Consider the following 17,174-nt stretch of genomic DNA (forward strand, 5'->3'; position numbering starts at 1 on the left):
GGCCATTACTTCATCCTATTTCATATCCTGTACATTTGAACTTCGTATTCTTTCTTTTACTACTTCTGTCCATTCAGCATTTTTATGTTCCACAGGATTGTCAGATATTTCTCCAAAATGTATCTTATTTCTTCTTTTTGGTGGTGTTTCAGTTCCTTTTGCCTTGTTTCCCAATTTTCTGTAAACCTTTTTTGGGGCATCAATAAATTACTTTATTTTCTACTTTTCCTTTACATTTATTTGCATATCTTCTAAGTTTTTCTGCCTGTGCTGATAGTTTGTTTGCAGTAGTGCAGTATAGATAATGATCTGTTCTGATACTGCACATTGCTTTTATCACGTCTATCTTTTGAGTATTTTTGTTGATCTGTTCCCTCTTCTTCACTCTCCCAACAGTGACACTCTTTGGCTTAATTGCTTTATAGGTTTCTCTTTTGGGTACTGCTGTGATGGCATTTGATTTCTCCCCTTCCTTCCCCTTTCTGCCTTGTGTTTTTTTTGTAAGACTTAGGAGACCTTCCTGTTTGCATAAAAGATCTAGACAAAGAACAGTTAACCGATCTGACATCCTGAGGTAAGAGCAGTAATTCACATCATGAGAAGGGTAGACGTTTAGGCTGAAGTACAGCATGCAGACAGTACAGTGGCAACTGCTGGATGGTATTACGCACAATAAGTTAAGATTAAAGCAAAGATTTATTGCTATCTCGCACAAGCAGCACCAGAAAGGTAAGGTGAATAACTATCTGTTGCCACTGATGCAGGTAGAAAGAGGGGAAAGCATTTTACCAGACCAGACCAGATCAAGTGCACACTAGCAGTCCAGGTAAGATGACTTGGGGCAAGCAACTTGCTCGCTCTTCCTTCAGTATTTCTGTAAGAAAATATGATTTCCAGCTCTCTACATCTCTTGAGGCAATACACCTCCCAACAGCAGCATACCTGTCTCTCCTTCCAGGTTCTCCAGATTCCTCAAGATCACTTTTGATGAGTCCTTGGACTCTGATTTCCACCATATTGGTAGGCAATTACTTCTCCCCTATACCTGTATAATAGTGTGTGTATGTGTGTGGGGGGGGCACATCTGTTATGTACATCATTCACTTTATTTCACTTTGTCAATGATTTTGAATTCAGCAGTGTTTGTGTTATCTAAAGAGCAATGTTGAATGCCAGAAATGTCGATGCCGGGAACATTGACATGTTGTTTCATCATTATGGGCTGGAGTTTCTGCACTAATATTGGTGGGATAGGGTTAGCATGAATGCTGGGTAAAGGCATGAGGGGGTGTTTGTGTGTGGTTATAGGTTCATAGGTTGGTACTAGGCTATCTGCCCTGGGGCCTATACAAGCCCAGCCAAAAAGGTACCCTGGCTGTTGCCACCCAAGAAAATTATTTTCCTTTGCCACTGTCGAGCAGAGACACAGAGGTGATCCCCGGGGGTGAATTTCCTATTTCCCACCCAATCATCAAGATTTTTCTTGAAGACTGCTAATGAGGAGCTTTGTTTGATATAGATAGGTAGTTTATTCCAGGGTATGGGAAGTCTCTGGGACAGGAATCTATCCCTCCGGCATGTTCTGTTTATTGTGGTGACAGGGTTTAGGTCCCTAGAGCGTGTAGCTCGGAGAGATTGGGATTTCTTTAAGTGGAGCATGTCCAACAGCTCTGGGTTTGACATAGCTTTGTATGTTAGGTAGAGATCAGCTCTGAGTAGGCGATATGTGATGGAGTAAAGCTGGAGTTTTTTGAGACTGGCTGCATAGGGCATCTGTTTGAGGCCGGTGATCTTCTTTGTGAGGTATTTCTGCGACCTTTCCAGTTGTAGATGTCTTGTGAGGTACATACCAAAAGGGGTGTTGTACTCTATAATGGGTCTGATGAGTAGAGGGGAACAATAACCTTTTTTTTTTTTTTCTGGATGAGAAACCTTTTCTGATGAGGTGTGTCATGTAGAAGGATTTCCTGACTACTGTGGCGATGTGATTATCAAAGGAGAGACTACTGTCCACCTATGTCCCAAGGTCTCTTATCACACTTTCGGTGTTAAGTATACTACTGCCTATGTTGTAGTTCATGGGTACAGAGTTTTTACCAAGGGGGATGACGATGCACTTTTTGGCACTGAGCTTGAGGCCATGGCTTTGATACCAGGCATCTGTCTCAGTGAGGCCCTTTTGTAGGATGTCCACATCGTTAGGAGTTTCGATTATGGCTCCTAGTTTGCAGTCATCTGCAAACTTCGTTGGCCAAAGACCTTCTGTGTTAGCCTGTACTTCAGAGAAGTAGATACCAAACAGGAGAGGACCCAGGACTGAACCCTGTGGTACTCCACTTGTTGCTGGTCTGAAGTCAGATTTGGAGTCTGCTACTTTTCACAGTGTGGGTTCTGTCAGTGAGCCAGTTGGCAACCTATCTTGTGACATGGGGATTTACACCTACCTATCTTGTGACATGGGGATTTACACCTAGTTTAGTGAGTTTATCTATAATTCCAGAGTGGGGGATGGTGTTGAAAGCCTTGGCAAGATCTAGATAGGCTGTGTGAACCACCTTACCCTTTTCTACGGCTTTGGTGACTGCTTCAAAGAAGTCTATCAGGTTTAGGAGACCTGATCTGCCTTTTACAAACCCAAACTGGGTGGGGTCCAGAGTTTGGAGATTACCAATGTCTTTGTTTATAAGTTCCATGATGATGCGTTCCATGACCTTGCAGACCAGACTTTGCTAATGGGGCGGTAGTTTACGTGGTAGCTCCCCCCTTGTGGAGTGGGATAACTGTTGCTGTGCGCCATTCAGCAGGCACAAAGCCTGAGGTGAGGCTATGATTGAACATGGTACTTAAGTGGGGTGCCAGTTTGTTCTGTAGTTCGTGTAGAACGCATCCTGGGATGTTGTCTGGTCCCATGGATGTTGTAGCTTTGGAGAGTGTGGTTTTTACCTGTGCAGCCGTGATTACAGGTGGGCTCTTTAGGGGGTGAGGGGGGGGGGTAAAGTTAGCACTGAACCTATCTGCTAGGATGTTGGCAATATCAGTTGGGTCTGTATATTTAGTGCCATTGTGCTGTAACTCAGAGCAGATATGAGTGTTGCCATTGAGATTTTTGACATAGCTGTAGAATGCTTTGTGGTTGTCTTTAGAATCGGTGGCGATTTTGTTTTCATAACTAGCTTTGGAGGGTTTTATCAGGGATCACAGCTTCTTACTGAGGCTGACCAGGGAGCTCCTCCACTCATGGGATTTTACTCTCTCTTGCAACAGTTTCTTCCTTCTGTTGTACAGTTTGTTTATGGCAGGGGACCACCAGATTGGCTTCTTTTTTTTGGAGGATAGCATCTTGGTTCTGTTTGGGATAGCACGATCCATGCACTCATGTAAGTGCTTATAAAGTGCAATTGTGTAGGATTCAGTAGTTGTAACTGTATTGTCCATCTGCATGGGTGTCATGAAGTTCACCACTTCTGTCTCAAGAAGCTTGAAATTGGCTTTGGAGAAATTTTTTACCATGGTTTCCTTAATGGGGGGTGGGGGCAGGATGTGGATATCTAGGGTAGTTAGCTTATGGTTGGATCGGACCAATGAGGCGTTGACTTCAGGTGTGGAACACCGGTCACTCATGTTGGTAATGACTAGATCTAGGATATTGTTGCCCCTGGTGGGGGTGTGGATAAGTTGATCCAGGGCATTGGGATTTATGAATTCCAGAAAGCGTTGAGCAAAGGAGTTGGTACGCAAGTAGTTTTCCCAGTTAATGCTGGAGTAGTTGAAATCGCCCATTATTAGGGTGTTTGGTTGAACCCTAATATTTTCCAGTACATCAAGAAAAGAGGAGTGGGAATCCTGGGGCATGGGAGGGTGGTCTAATGGTTGAGGTGTTTGCCTTATAAACACAAGGTGCAGGGTTTGAGTCTCACAAGGGATAATTGGCTAGGCTTAAAATGGCTCACAAGGGCAGTTAGCTTAGTACTAATCTATGAACCTATGGTGGGTGATCTGTAGCTAGCTACAATTTGGATTGCAGTTTTGCCCAGAGTTAGTTGCACTAGGATAACTTCGGCTGCATTATGCTGAGAAACTAGCCTGGAGGTGTGGATATCCTTAATGAATTTGGACACACCTCTGCCTTTGGTGTTCCGATCCAGGTTACATGGCCGAGAAGTGTGGTATGAGTTATAGCCTGGTAGTGCAGGGATGCTCTCTGGAGCCTTGAACCAGGTCTCAGTCACTGCATGGATATCGATGTTCTCCATTTTAAGGAGTGGCTCAAGTGAGTGCATTAGGTAGATGGGTGCGTGTCTTGTATAGTGATACTGTTAATGAAAGGTAATGTGTAGGGTTGAGGTTACCACATGTGAGCAAAGTGGTACAGGGTGTAAAGCCCCCACCATTCATCCTTACTGTATGTGCTAACCCTAACCTTACACATTACTTCTAACAGTTCCACTCTTTAGATGGTCTTTTTTTACTGACTAGAAAAGGAGCATGCGTTTTCCTTTTTCGATCTGTGTAAATTCAAGATTTAATTTCCATATTTATTAATTTTTGCAAATATTTTGTGAATCAGTGTTTGTAAATATTTGTGGTGAATATAAGATGCTGTATTATGCGCATAAAGTGCATGTATGTGTAGTGTCTAGAATACTTTGACATTTTCAATTGTTCAGAAAATATTCATATGTGGATTACAGCTGGCAGCCAGCTGTATTTAGTTACCTGCTTGCAGATATGTATGTAGTGTTAAGTTTATCGTGTTGCAGATTTAACACAATTGTTTTCTCCTTTATTTTGTAATATTTTTTTTTCATTTTTCAAATACATTTTATGTTTGGTGGAAGACCGGACAGTCAAGAAGCACATAGATGGTATATCACCAAGTTGCAGTGTTCTAGCTGATGATGATTATTAGTTATATAACTGTTCTCTTCTGTTTAGAGTTTTTATTTTGCGGTACCCTTTTTAGGAATACCATGTGGTTAGTGTCACTGATCTGCAGTCTTAGTTCTCAGCTTTTGTGCTTGCTGTACAGTCTTCATTGATTCTCTGTGGTATTTTGGTTTCTTTACATTTTCCATAGGTATGTTTTAGTTGAACACGATCATGGAAATGTTTGGTCCAGGATGACCTCTTTGTGCTAGTGGAGCGCTAAGACTGGTTTCAGCTCCCTTGCTACACTGACTATTTTGAAGCTAGGGGCTGTAACCTTTTTTTTCATTTCTTTTTCCTAGACTGAACCGGACATAAACCCAAAGGCATATCCTCTTGCGGATGCCCAGCTAACAAAGACCATTTTGGATCTGGTGCAGCAAGCTACAAACTATAAGCAACTGAGAAAAGGTGCCAATGAGGGTGAGAGAAAGATTTGCAGTTTACACCATACTTTATTCCTTCCCCTATTTTTGCAGATTGATAAGGAGTTGGCATCCATTTTTTGTCTGGCAACTTCGTTCATGCCTGCGGGTTTATCTGTGCAGCATACTGTAATTTAATGGGGATGAAATTGGGAAAGAAGTGTGGCATAGACATGTTGCTCCATGGTGGTTAGATGTCTGCTTTGTTTACTTTTTACCTATGATCCTGTCTTTTTTGTCTTGTCCTGGACACTGAAGAACTTTTGATGACCAGCTTTTTACAGTGGGGGGTAGGTAGAAAATCTCGAGCAATGAAATCTAAAAATTATGGATGTTTGAAACATTTAATAACAGGTAGCTGTAGATGTAGGCTACTAATAAAGCAGTTTGTAAACAGTACAAGTAACTAGGAAAGGAGTGTAAAATAAAACAACTTTGTATGTACTGTAACAGGAGTGTGTGACTTCTCATTAAACATGTTAGTTATGCCCAGTGCATATGTAATGAAGTCTCAGTGCTTTACAGAACAATGTGTTTAAAACATGTTAGTTTGGGCCATTTTGTTGTGAAACATTTGTCTCGTCTTTCAGATAGTCCAGTTACATATGGTTATTACTTGTCCATTAAAGTCTGATTGACATTTATGTCAAAGTGCTCATGCTATATAGGTAGTGAAGACCGAATAACTGTGGATTAAGTGGCATCTGATATGGCACACTTAATCATTTGCTCATGTTTTAATTGATTTCATTTAAGATATTGAATTTTGTCACACTTTTTATGGAGCATGTTCCAGTGGGTTGGTAGTTTGAAAATTATGCGTCTCTCTAGTAAGTACTTTATAGTCCTTTGTATTTTAAGTTGCTCCTCATTTGATAGTGCATTAAGCATGTACCTAGGGTAGCGTACATTAAAGTAGTGGGCAGTTGTGTAGAAAAATCAGTGATTGATAGCCAAAGTGAGTTGGTTATGATGCAAGTAGGAATATAACAAAGTGAGTAGAGTACTGGAATTTTCTTGATGTAATTTTCCATTTTGAACTGTGACGTGATTACTGTGGTATTAATGTATGTGTAGCAGATGCAACATTTGGGTATTCAGGTTGGCTTTGATATTGATACTTGACGCTGGTTTCATATAGCCCACTTTGTCAAACTCTATTTTAGTCTAATCTGAGATTTAGGCCAGTAGATCACATTAATTTACATTCTGAACTTTTGGCACATGCTAGAAGTACCAACTTAGGTTGTATGCATAGGTTATATCCCTGTATTCGAGTCAAAAGATTTGCATTTTTCGTAAGTAATGGCAACTTTTCTATGAATGCAAATGATGGCAACTTTTCTATGAATGCAAATGTTTGATAAAAACTATCACTGCTTTTTTTTTTCTGCTCAGCTTGGCAGCATTTTAGGGTATTTCACTAATAAACTTGCTGTACAAATGCAAGATAAATGCAACCTTTCCTACATTCAGTTTTAATGTTTTGCATACAACCGAAACAAATCCGTAGTAGCTCCTTCTTAAAAAAAAAAAAAAAAATGCACTTCGATAACTTTAGTCCTTGCTGCTGTCCGACTGTCTTATTTGCCTTCTCATGTCTTCATAGTTCGTTTGTGAAAGTCTGTGGTTCAGGTAGTGATTCCCTTTAGACATTCTGTCACTGTCTTCCTGACTCTGAGCTACATTGTTTAGTTACTACAGTTAATGCAAATTTCTCTGGGGCACCTTTCATATCTTTCTCTGGTGCTGGTATACATACTCAAGTCTCTACAAACACAGTCCTTACTCAGTATATTCTCTGTGGAACACTAGTTTTGAACATATGTCTTCGTTTCTTAGCGATTTTTCCACATTCATCAGGAACAGCCAAAGAATCTTTGTTGCTCACGCTTCCTAACACCCAATCCATACTGCTTTGCTGAGAAACTTATTGCATTATTTTTCTGCGCCTGTCTTTGAAGAAGACTGGTGGATTGCCGTTTGAGCATAACTTTTTTTTTTTTTTTTTTTGTTAGACTGGGTTACTTTTCTCTCTCTAGCTGGTTGTTTTCTAGGTTAAAATGAGGAGGCAGAAGTTAAGTTTGTACTGGTTAGTCAGTGTCCCATCAAGAGCTGGGGTGGTGATTTGTCATGTGTAGTTCAACAACGTTAGATGCACAGCTGCATATTATTTGCTTTTAAAGCCCTGAGCCTTTTCATGGTTTAGTAAATCCTGTTGACCACTGGGCTGTGATCTTTTTGACCAGCTAAAATTGAAATTCCTATTGATTTCAAAATCTCTTGCATCATGTACTTGTACACCATTGGACTTTACACAAAATATCGCATTCCATGTCTTAAAACCATGGGGTGGGCTTCCCACCTGGTAGTGTAAACCTTGGCTCTAGTTGATTGTCACTGCTGAAGTGACACCCCAACCCCATGTATAAAATTGGGAAAAGGGGTTATGGATGGATTCCATGTCTTACAGCATAGCATTAAGTGTAATAACACTAACACATGTAATAACCACTAACTTCACACTTCAGGTATTTTTGGAAGCTTCAAATCTGCGTATGCCATGCATATGACTTGAAATCTTATAGCTTTGCTTCGTAGTATTCTGCTATGATTGTATTACACAAGTCTTTAGTCTCTTGTTCAATTTGTATTAACAGGTTTGGCAGTTATAATTGATCTGAAACTTTATTTACCGCCCCCGGTTTCTTGAAGCAGCTAAGGTATGTTTATCTCCTTAAAACATCAGCTATAATATCTGGCTTATTTTTTATTTTTTTTTCTTAAAGAAGAACCACACCCACAGACTCAAAAAAAATGTTATTTCAGCATGGTTTTGTGTTTCCTACATTTTAACACCACTCTGGGACTATTTACAGTTTTTTTTTAATATTTTTTATACGTAATTTCTGAGTCTGACCACATGGGGTCTGGCATCTTGAAGTAATTCTGGTTGTTTAGTCTGCCTCTAGGACATCACTCAGGTCTCTTTTTTTTCCTTAAAGCTCCTATCACTGCATTGATTTTACATGCATACACTTCTGTCTTCCAGTCAGTTTTAAGTAACATTTCATGCTGTTCACTGACTACATAAACCACAAACAGTGCAAATGCTACAGAACGGACGTTGAGAGTGCTTTTTACTGCTGCTGCTTTTTAGAATGGCTGAACTGCAGTCTTTTGTGAAGCCTGAATTTGTTCTACTTTGACTCATCTTCCATCCCCCTTCATACTCTACTTCCCTAGCTGTCAAAGTGCTACTAAGGGTAAGTTTAGCTGTTACCTGCTGTGAGTCACAGCATGAGACTTGACTCGTGTACTGTTTCCTAGTTCTAGCTTTTACTTTCTGTATGGATCCAGGGGAATGACCAGGGAGCTGTGACATCACAGCTTGGGTTGGTTTTTCGGCTGGTCATGGTGATGTCAGTTTTGGGGAGGGAATTGGCCAGAAAACTACCTGTATTCAGTGGCCTTGATGACATCATTAAATTGAAGACTGCAGCAAGCTTTTCCAGGGCAGGATAAAAGTTTTTTGAAAGTGAAACCACCACAGCACAGTAAGGTACTGTTCTAGTGAAGAGAAAGTCAATTGCACCTTAAAAAAACATTCTATCCAGTTCACTTCCTTTTCCTCCCCAAACAAATTCTTCTCACTGCTGTGGTAGAGAATAACACCTTCACACTTGCTAAATGCATTTCATTTCCTATTTTTTTGTTATACCTCTGCAATCCAGTTATTTATAGTCTTAGTGCCTTGTACAAATACATCTTTGGAATGTAGTCTGCAGTGGTCTGTGGCTTGTTTATACAAACACAGGTTGCCAATAAATAGTTTAATGGAACCTTTGTGCTCTTATTTTATAGAAGTTTTTTTTCTGTTCCTGTTTGTTGGCTTATCTTGTCTGGTATTCTGTGTAAGTTCTGGACCCATAACTGTTTTTCTTTCTGTCAGAGTCACTACACCAGAACCTTTTTGCCTGGCATCTACTTGTAATGTGATTGATTCATTCCCATCAAAACACTTCATTGTGGGTGCTTCTAGTTGCTTTAAGAATTCAGAAATAGTTTCTTAATCTGTATGGTGTTGTCATTCCATGTCATGTTTCAGCTGCTTCTGAATGAACTCCAAAATATGCTATCAAGAAATCTCATGAAAGCTTGTGTTCTGCAGTTGGCATATTTGCACTATTTTACTTTTTCTCATTGGTCGTAAGCCTTCAGGTATTAAGACGTTAGGTTTACAGGTTAGATGCACTTTACATTTGCTGTCATTCAGTCTTGGGCATTCCTTCATTTTCATTAATTCAGGATACAAAACTGGCTTTCCTTTAGTCTAACCCAGTGCTATAAGATCAGTTATATAAACAACACAGTCTGGCACAGTGATTTGCACAATTGCTATATGAAATGCTTTAGGTACTGAGGAAGTACCAAATTGAAGGCTTAAACTGTGTACCTTCCCACAGGCAAAGTAGAAGTACACAACTTGGAAGTTTCATCAGGTTTTGTTTGGTTTTACAACAGTAACCATGCTGATACTGTATTCAGTAGGCTGTCTTTAACATTCATTTTTGTGTGCATGTTTACATCTGCCTTTTAGCTGGCAAACCTGCTCCAGGTATTCTCTAAATGCAGTACGTTTAACAGGTCAAGCCTTATGACCTGAGCATTCTGAACATGATCTAACCCACAGTTTACAGTTGTAGTTGCACCTGTGCTGTGCATATAACTGTCGGTTAGCTGGCAATCCGTGGGGATTGATAGATGCCGGATGATAGATATTGTGTAAATTTAAAATGCTTTTCCCCAATATACTGTGTGTACAGTGAAAGGAAATGTGCAAGGCCAGTTTTCAAAATAACTGTTCTTGCAAAGCATATTATGTTCAGCTTGGATATTAATAACAGTGGGCATTACTGTAAATGCATCCTATTATAGGAAAAAAGGAAGTTGACTTTCTTGGCTTTCAGATGCAGAAATGAATAAATAAAATGCAGACAGGTCAAGTGACGGAAAGATGACGTGGAGAGACTTTTTTTTTGTGAAGTCTTCAGATACAGTGAAGACCAAAAAAGGGCATGAAATAACCATGGAATTATTCATGACACAGAAACCAGAAGAACAAGTCACAAGGACATTAAAAATAACTGGTTGAAAAGAGTATATAAACTGGACCGTATGTTTCATTCGGTGGTGACATCTTAGACTGTGTGCCTTTAGTCTTTTCATCTGTCTAGCTGTGTTATAACAGAATTGAAATAGCTCTGACAGAATTAACTGCTTGGCAAGAATTTGTTCTGAGGCAAAGGATACAGTAGTACGGAGTTTGTCTGGTCTACTTTTGGACATTTTCTTCAGTAAAGAAAGAAATAAATTTCTTCAGTGGCGAGCCTTGGCCAGTGGTTGTGACCATATATCTGTTACCAGCAGTTAATATTAGACTGATCCCTACTACTTACTACGTTAGTTCAACAGACTGACCGTTCCAATGCTTTAACAGGGAAACAGTTCTAGTTCCAGTACTTCGTTGGTGGACGCATAGCACCGCCGTGGAAGCTGTTTTGTGTCAGACCACCTACAATTCTTCTGTAGAGAAACGCCGTCCTTTTCCAGATTGACTTCAGCCTGATCACCTGTTTGTCTTCTGCATAAATTACGGTACTTTCTTCACAGTTATAACATGGGATGCAAGTACAGACAGTTAACTTTTCAGTGCCCACATGTTGTATATATAAATTTACATGATTTAAACCTTCTGTGTTGGACATGAAATGTAAATCTAAAATGTTTGATCAGACATTAGAAAACAGTTGTGTTTGTAAATGTATAAATGCCTATAATCCATACACAAAATACAGCAATTCAAACACTGTTTTTTATGTAAAAGTAACTTTCCAAACTTCTGTCTTGTCACAGGAGTCTAGTATGTAAGCCATACCATAAGATATATCCTGTTCTGATAAACAATCTGTTTGATTCTAGCGGCGTTAGTTTTTCACATATACAACAGTTAAATGTACCTTCTGCAGTCACCTAAATCTCATACAGTACAAGTGTATGTAATTATTGTCAGTAATGTAATAGACTACGTAAAAATGTTTATAGTAAATATTGCAAATGCACAAACAAAAGAAAGTTCTAACCTAGTACAGTGTGCTATCAGTATTAACCTTTTAAAGAAAAGTTTTTTTACAGCTTTTCAAAATTTCCCGTAGAGACAATAATAAGGTACGTTAAAGCCATTTAGAGGAACAGACTCAGCATAGCATTCAGACTTTACATAATGACATTTCTGGTTTAATGTAACAATCAGAGCCCAACAACATTTACTAAGGGCACAAACTACAAAGGTTAATCTGACAAGACAGTTAGAAAATGCCCAGCAAGGTTTACATTGGGCAGGGTCCAGCAGAAATGACAGTTATTTCTCCTGCTGATGTATCTCAATAGTCTTGTTTATTACAGACTCCACCTCAGTGGCAGGACAAAAAAAATTTTGTTTCAATATGTTGGCATTTAAACAATGGTTGACATACACTGTGTGGTCTATTTCAAATAATGCTTTATTAAAAAAATGTTTTTTTGCATTTACACATGCCAGTTTGAGTCTGAAGGGGAAATGGGAATAATCAACAGTGTTGGCAAACCCCTAAAACATGCTCCAGCATGTGAGTTATGGGCATTAATTCCCAAAATGATTTACAGGGAAAGTTTAGTATTGTCAAAATCAAAGCACACAATATACAGGAAAGGCTACAGTAAATGCTTTGGTAAAGCAAGCAGCTAAAACAGGTGAGTGTCTAGACTCGCGTAACTGTTTTACAGACAGTCTAAATAGCATGACCGAAAAAAAACAAAATAATGTTTTGGTCAGGCAAGATGTTACGTTAAAGCAGTTCCGTCAGACAGCTAATGACGTTCTGCAAAATGCATATGCAGCTTTAAAATCAGTTTCTGCCTGACAGACGGATACAGACTCGGAGATTAAGCCAGAGTACTAGACAGTTTAAAAAAAGTACCAGTATTGCAGATGCACATAGCAAATGAACACAAACGGCTTGTAGACTACATGGTGAAAGGAAGGGGGTGTAATACATGGTCTGATGAAAAAGTACGCAGTACTGCAGTTGCACATAGGAAATGTACAAAACCGCTTGTAGACTACGTGGTGAAAGGAAGGGGATGTAATATATGGTCTGATAAAAAAACAAACACGAGCAGCTTCTGCTCCACCAGGGTTACAGACAGATACATAACAAAGTTCAGAAAAACGGGTAATATGTTTTACTTGTAAGAAAATAGGCCACATTAAACAGAATTGTGCATATTACAAACAGTGCTTCTTCAAAACCCAAAAAATAGGGATAAAGATAAAGAAAATACATTAAGGGGCAATCGGTCACGGGAACAAACACAGAGGGATAGATAATAAAGTATACCCTGTAACAAGATCATGGTAGGCAATAGGCATTAAATCAATAAATTATCAATAAATTAACAAAATACAGGTTATCAGTTGGCAGCAAAGTACAGGGTTCTTTTACAGCAATGGAAGACCATGTTAGTATAGAAAAACAACGGAGACAGTAAAAGACAAAAAAAAATACTTTACTGGTTTAATAAGCCAGGACAGATTCAGAATAAACACACAACCTACAGCCATAAAGCTAAAGTTAATACAGATACAGTGAATACATTTACAGTAGTGCAAATAGTATATGAAAAACTAAACAATGCAATTAAATGTTAAGTATGTAAGTAGTCCACATCTACGTCTGGAAATGAGTAACATTTTTAAGGCAGCACCTGTGACAAATCCTAAATGACAAAAGGTTCTATAGTAATGAGAGGGTCAACCCCCCCCCCCCCACATTAAAAGTACAGTACGTCTCCAAAGGCAGCTTATGCATACATCAAACAGGATCAGTACTGATAAAAAAACAGTGACTGTAGTGTCATATTTTCAAAAGAAATACAACAGCAAACAGTCTTAACTGATAAAAAAACAGTGACTGTAGTGTCGTATTTTCAAAAGAAATACAACAGCAAACAGTCTTATAAACAAACTAGTACAGCAAAAACATCATTAGTCAAACTGGTGTAACTGCCATCCGGGTAATAATACACAGCAATACATACAGGTAGTAAAGTTGTTGCGTCTTTCAGATTTTCCCGATTAGGGGTCGCCACAGAGGAACTCCGGTCCGCTAATGATTGGCAGTAGATTTTTACGGGCCAAGTTGCCAGCCCCGACGCACAACCTTCATCGAAGGTACGCCCATTCACGCATGTCTCCACACAGAAGACACTCTAGCTGAGAATCTAACAGGACAACGTCTTACTGTGAGGCGACAACGCTACCGCAGCACCACTACAGCGGACATACAGGTAGTAAAGTACAGAGTCATTAAAACTTAGACAAATAGCATTTTTCAGCTAATAAAATCCAAGCAAAAGCAGCACACCATGTTGGTTCATAAAAGTCAGTGTAAGTTAATACAAATAGTATCAGTACAGTAACAGTCTGTTAACAGTCTTACAAAAGTTTAAATTTGTTTCTATAATGGCAATCTATGAACAAGACAAGGCAATCCTAAAACAGTTACAAAGAAAAAATGGGGAGAGATACTCTGCTATAATAAATCATGAGAACAGGGCCATCATGATCGGATACCTGATTTCAATATATTTTTTGGACGTGCAAAATTTGTTTGCAAAGGCATGTGACGAGTCAAATTGCTGGGTTTTTAGCCACATTCCTTATAGAGGGAAAATGCCATTACATGCAGTCCCAGTAGAGGTTACACATACAGGTTTTATGTTTAAAAAATCTTAAAACAATCAGCCATAAAAAAAAATTACAGTTGATAAAATAGGAAAAGGGATAAAAGGGATACTGTTTTCAAAAGAACTATGGTCATGTAAAAAATCTGGAGTATATGATAAAAACAGCATGGGAGTTGACACATAATACTTCTTTTAAGGAAGAAATGAGAGAGAAGAAATTCTGTTACATGGAGTATGCAGTTCCAGTAATGAAAATTACTTGCACATTACCAGAGGACATGGTAAAAAATCACCAGAAAAAGAGGGAGGTTCATGCTAAAAAAATAGGGAAATATTTTAAAACAGCTGGACATAGGAAATGGTGTTATTTCAGAAACTGAATTTTTGACTGGTATGGTGCCACTAAGGCAATATAGAAAGTTACAAAGTTAATAGCAAATGCAACCTATGAAGCTATCTCAGATATAACAGAAGAGATGTTATAAAACTGTCAAACAAGTAACTCTTAATGAAGAAAGGCTATTAAGTACAGAAGATCACATTTTCCCGTAAATATTCTTTTCCCAAAGCAATAATGAAATTATACAATGCAAAAGAAATATGGTTGTTTCTAATGCAAGGTTTTGCCTTGTAAAGCAAGGGTTAACTTGACAAGATTTTGAAATACTTGTGTGTAACTGCAAGACTGACAACATGCTTAAGTAAGCATAAAAACAGTTGGCCATTATTACTTATCTGTTTTTGTGTGTCTGTGGTGGGTTACTATAATTTCCGCATTAATTGTTCTTATCGTCATCTTAAGATTTGTGTTAAAAGTATTAATCAAGTAACAGCCATTGGTAATGTAACACTCTCTTAAAAAAAAAAAAAATAGCATTGAATGCAAGGGATTCGTATGTTGCAACAGACCAAGGGATTCAAAGTACTGAAGATCATATTTTGTTGTAAATTGTCTTAGAATTTTCATGGGTCTTAAAAGTGTGAATTGATACTTTGTAAATTAAAATGCTTTCCCCCAATATACTGTGTACAGTGAAAGGAAATGTGCAAGGCCAAACAGCAGTTTTCAGAAAACTGTTCTTGCAAAGCAAGCATATTAATGTTCATCTTGGATATTAACATATAGCTGTGGGCATTACTGCAAATGCATCCTGTTATAGGAAAAAAGGAAGTTGACTTTCTTGGCTTTCAGATGCAGAAATGAATAAATAAAATGCAGACAGGTCAGGTGACGCAAAGATGACATGGAGAGACTTTTGTGAAGTCTTCAGATACAGCGAGGACCAAAAAAGGCATGAAATAACCATGGACTTTTTCATGACACAGACAGAAACCAGAAGAACAAGTCACAGGTACATTAAAAATAACTGGTTGAAAAGAGTATATAAACTGGACAGTATGTTTCATTCGGTGGTGGCGTCTTAGACTAAGTGTGCCTTCGTCTATTCATCTGTCTAGCTGTGTTTATAATATAATTGAAGTAGCTCTGAAAGAATTAACTGTTTGGCAAGAATTTGTTCTGAGACCAATACAGAATAACAGATACAGTAGTACGGGGTTTGTCTGGTCTACTTTTGGATATTTTCTTCAGTGACATTTCTTCAGAGGCAAAATAAAGACCTCTGCTTGACATTTCTTCAGAAAAGAAATACATGTCTTCACTGGATAACTGTAGTTTATGGTTGCTTGAGAGTTGCAATTAAAAACAAGCCTGACTAATACTGCACCCTATACTATTTGTTTGGTTTGACTTGTTCGTAGGTTGTGGAGAAGAGGGAGTTTCCCATCTTCCTTTTTAAATCTAAAAACACAAGGTATGTTTCTGCGGGGGGAGAAAGTGCAACACATGAAAACTGTACTGCATTTCTTCGAATCCCCCCCGGTTAACTGAGAACTTACTGTATGTGTGTAAATGATTTTATATATGTGTGTGTGTGTGTGTGTGTGTGTGTGTGTGTGTGTGTGTGTGTGTGTGTGTATATATATATATATATATATATATATATATATATATATATATATGTGTGTGTATGTATATATATAATGTGTATGTATAATGTGTGTGTGTGTGTATATGTATATGTATATATATATATATATATATATATATATATATATATATATATATATATATATATATATATATAAGCATACTTCTGTTCTTGATGTTCTTCATCTCACATTGCTGCAGTCCTTACACTTGGGTAGTCCGCTGTCCTCGTCGGCCCGAATATCAAAGTATAAGGCTGGCGTCGGTCAAGGCGCATTTGACTGACATCAGGACGCCAGGGTACAAATGCGCATGACCGACGCCATATCCTCAGTCTTTTTGCCGCATGGTCCGATGCAGAAGCAGCATTGCAAGTGCCGGTTGGCGTTTGAGATTTTCAAGTTTCAGACCGAGTTCAAAGTTGGCTGGGAATATTTTAGTTTTTCTTGCCTCAGTGATTTACCGGATGTCAGAAAAGTTAATAATTGCATTTTGGGAAACAGATTCCCGCATAGAGATTATCATACTTTGTGTATTCCTTGCTTAGGGCCTGAGCACGACGTTGTTGGCTGTCGCCTTGTGCTAGATTTAATAAACTATAAAGAGAAGGTTGGATTGTGCAAGGTTAGTCTTTGGGAAGCGGTGTAATAAAATGCCGCCGGATGCTCCTTCAAGAAGCGCAAGGACAAGGCAGTTAAGAGGCTAGAAGAACCGCCTGTACCGTTTTAGATTCTTAGAGGTGTCGGTGGAGCGGTGGCTCCGAGGTTTCTTTGTGTTCCCAGGGTGAGACCTTATTATTGCAAGATGTGGCCTCTCAGGAGGCAAGTCAGGCTGAGGGGCTTCTCAGGTTACTATACTCCCCTTCCTAGGGTGGCTAGGCCCTCTCCTTCTGTTTCAAAGGCTTCTCCCAGGGGCAGGCCAGGTTTGGCTTCAGTTGGTGTTACCCCTAGCTCTTCAGGTACTGTGCCCAAGAAGCATATGCTTAAAATGGCAGAAGATTTGATTACTTTAATTAGGGGTTCTATGCCCTCTCCTGATAAGAGACC

The 17,174-nt window shown here is 38.9% G+C and overlaps 1 protein-coding gene across 1 annotated transcript in view; it reads left to right on the forward strand.

Moving 5' to 3' along the window:
* Positions 1–17,174, forward strand: part of SNU13 (small nuclear ribonucleoprotein 13) — a 115,637-nt gene that overhangs the window by 22,258 nt on the left and 76,205 nt on the right. Inside the window, exon 2 of the mRNA XM_044089643.1 lies at positions 5,229–5,349. Coding sequence (XP_043945578.1) covers positions 5,229–5,349 — 121 coding nt within the window. The remainder of the gene's footprint in view (positions 1–5,228; positions 5,350–17,174) is intronic.

Source organism: Protopterus annectens, chromosome 12.part0 (assembly GCF_019279795.1).
Source record: "Protopterus annectens isolate FY-2018-M chromosome 12.part0, PAN1.0, whole genome shotgun sequence".
Lineage (NCBI taxonomy): Eukaryota > Metazoa > Chordata > Ceratodontiformes > Protopteridae > Protopterus > Protopterus annectens.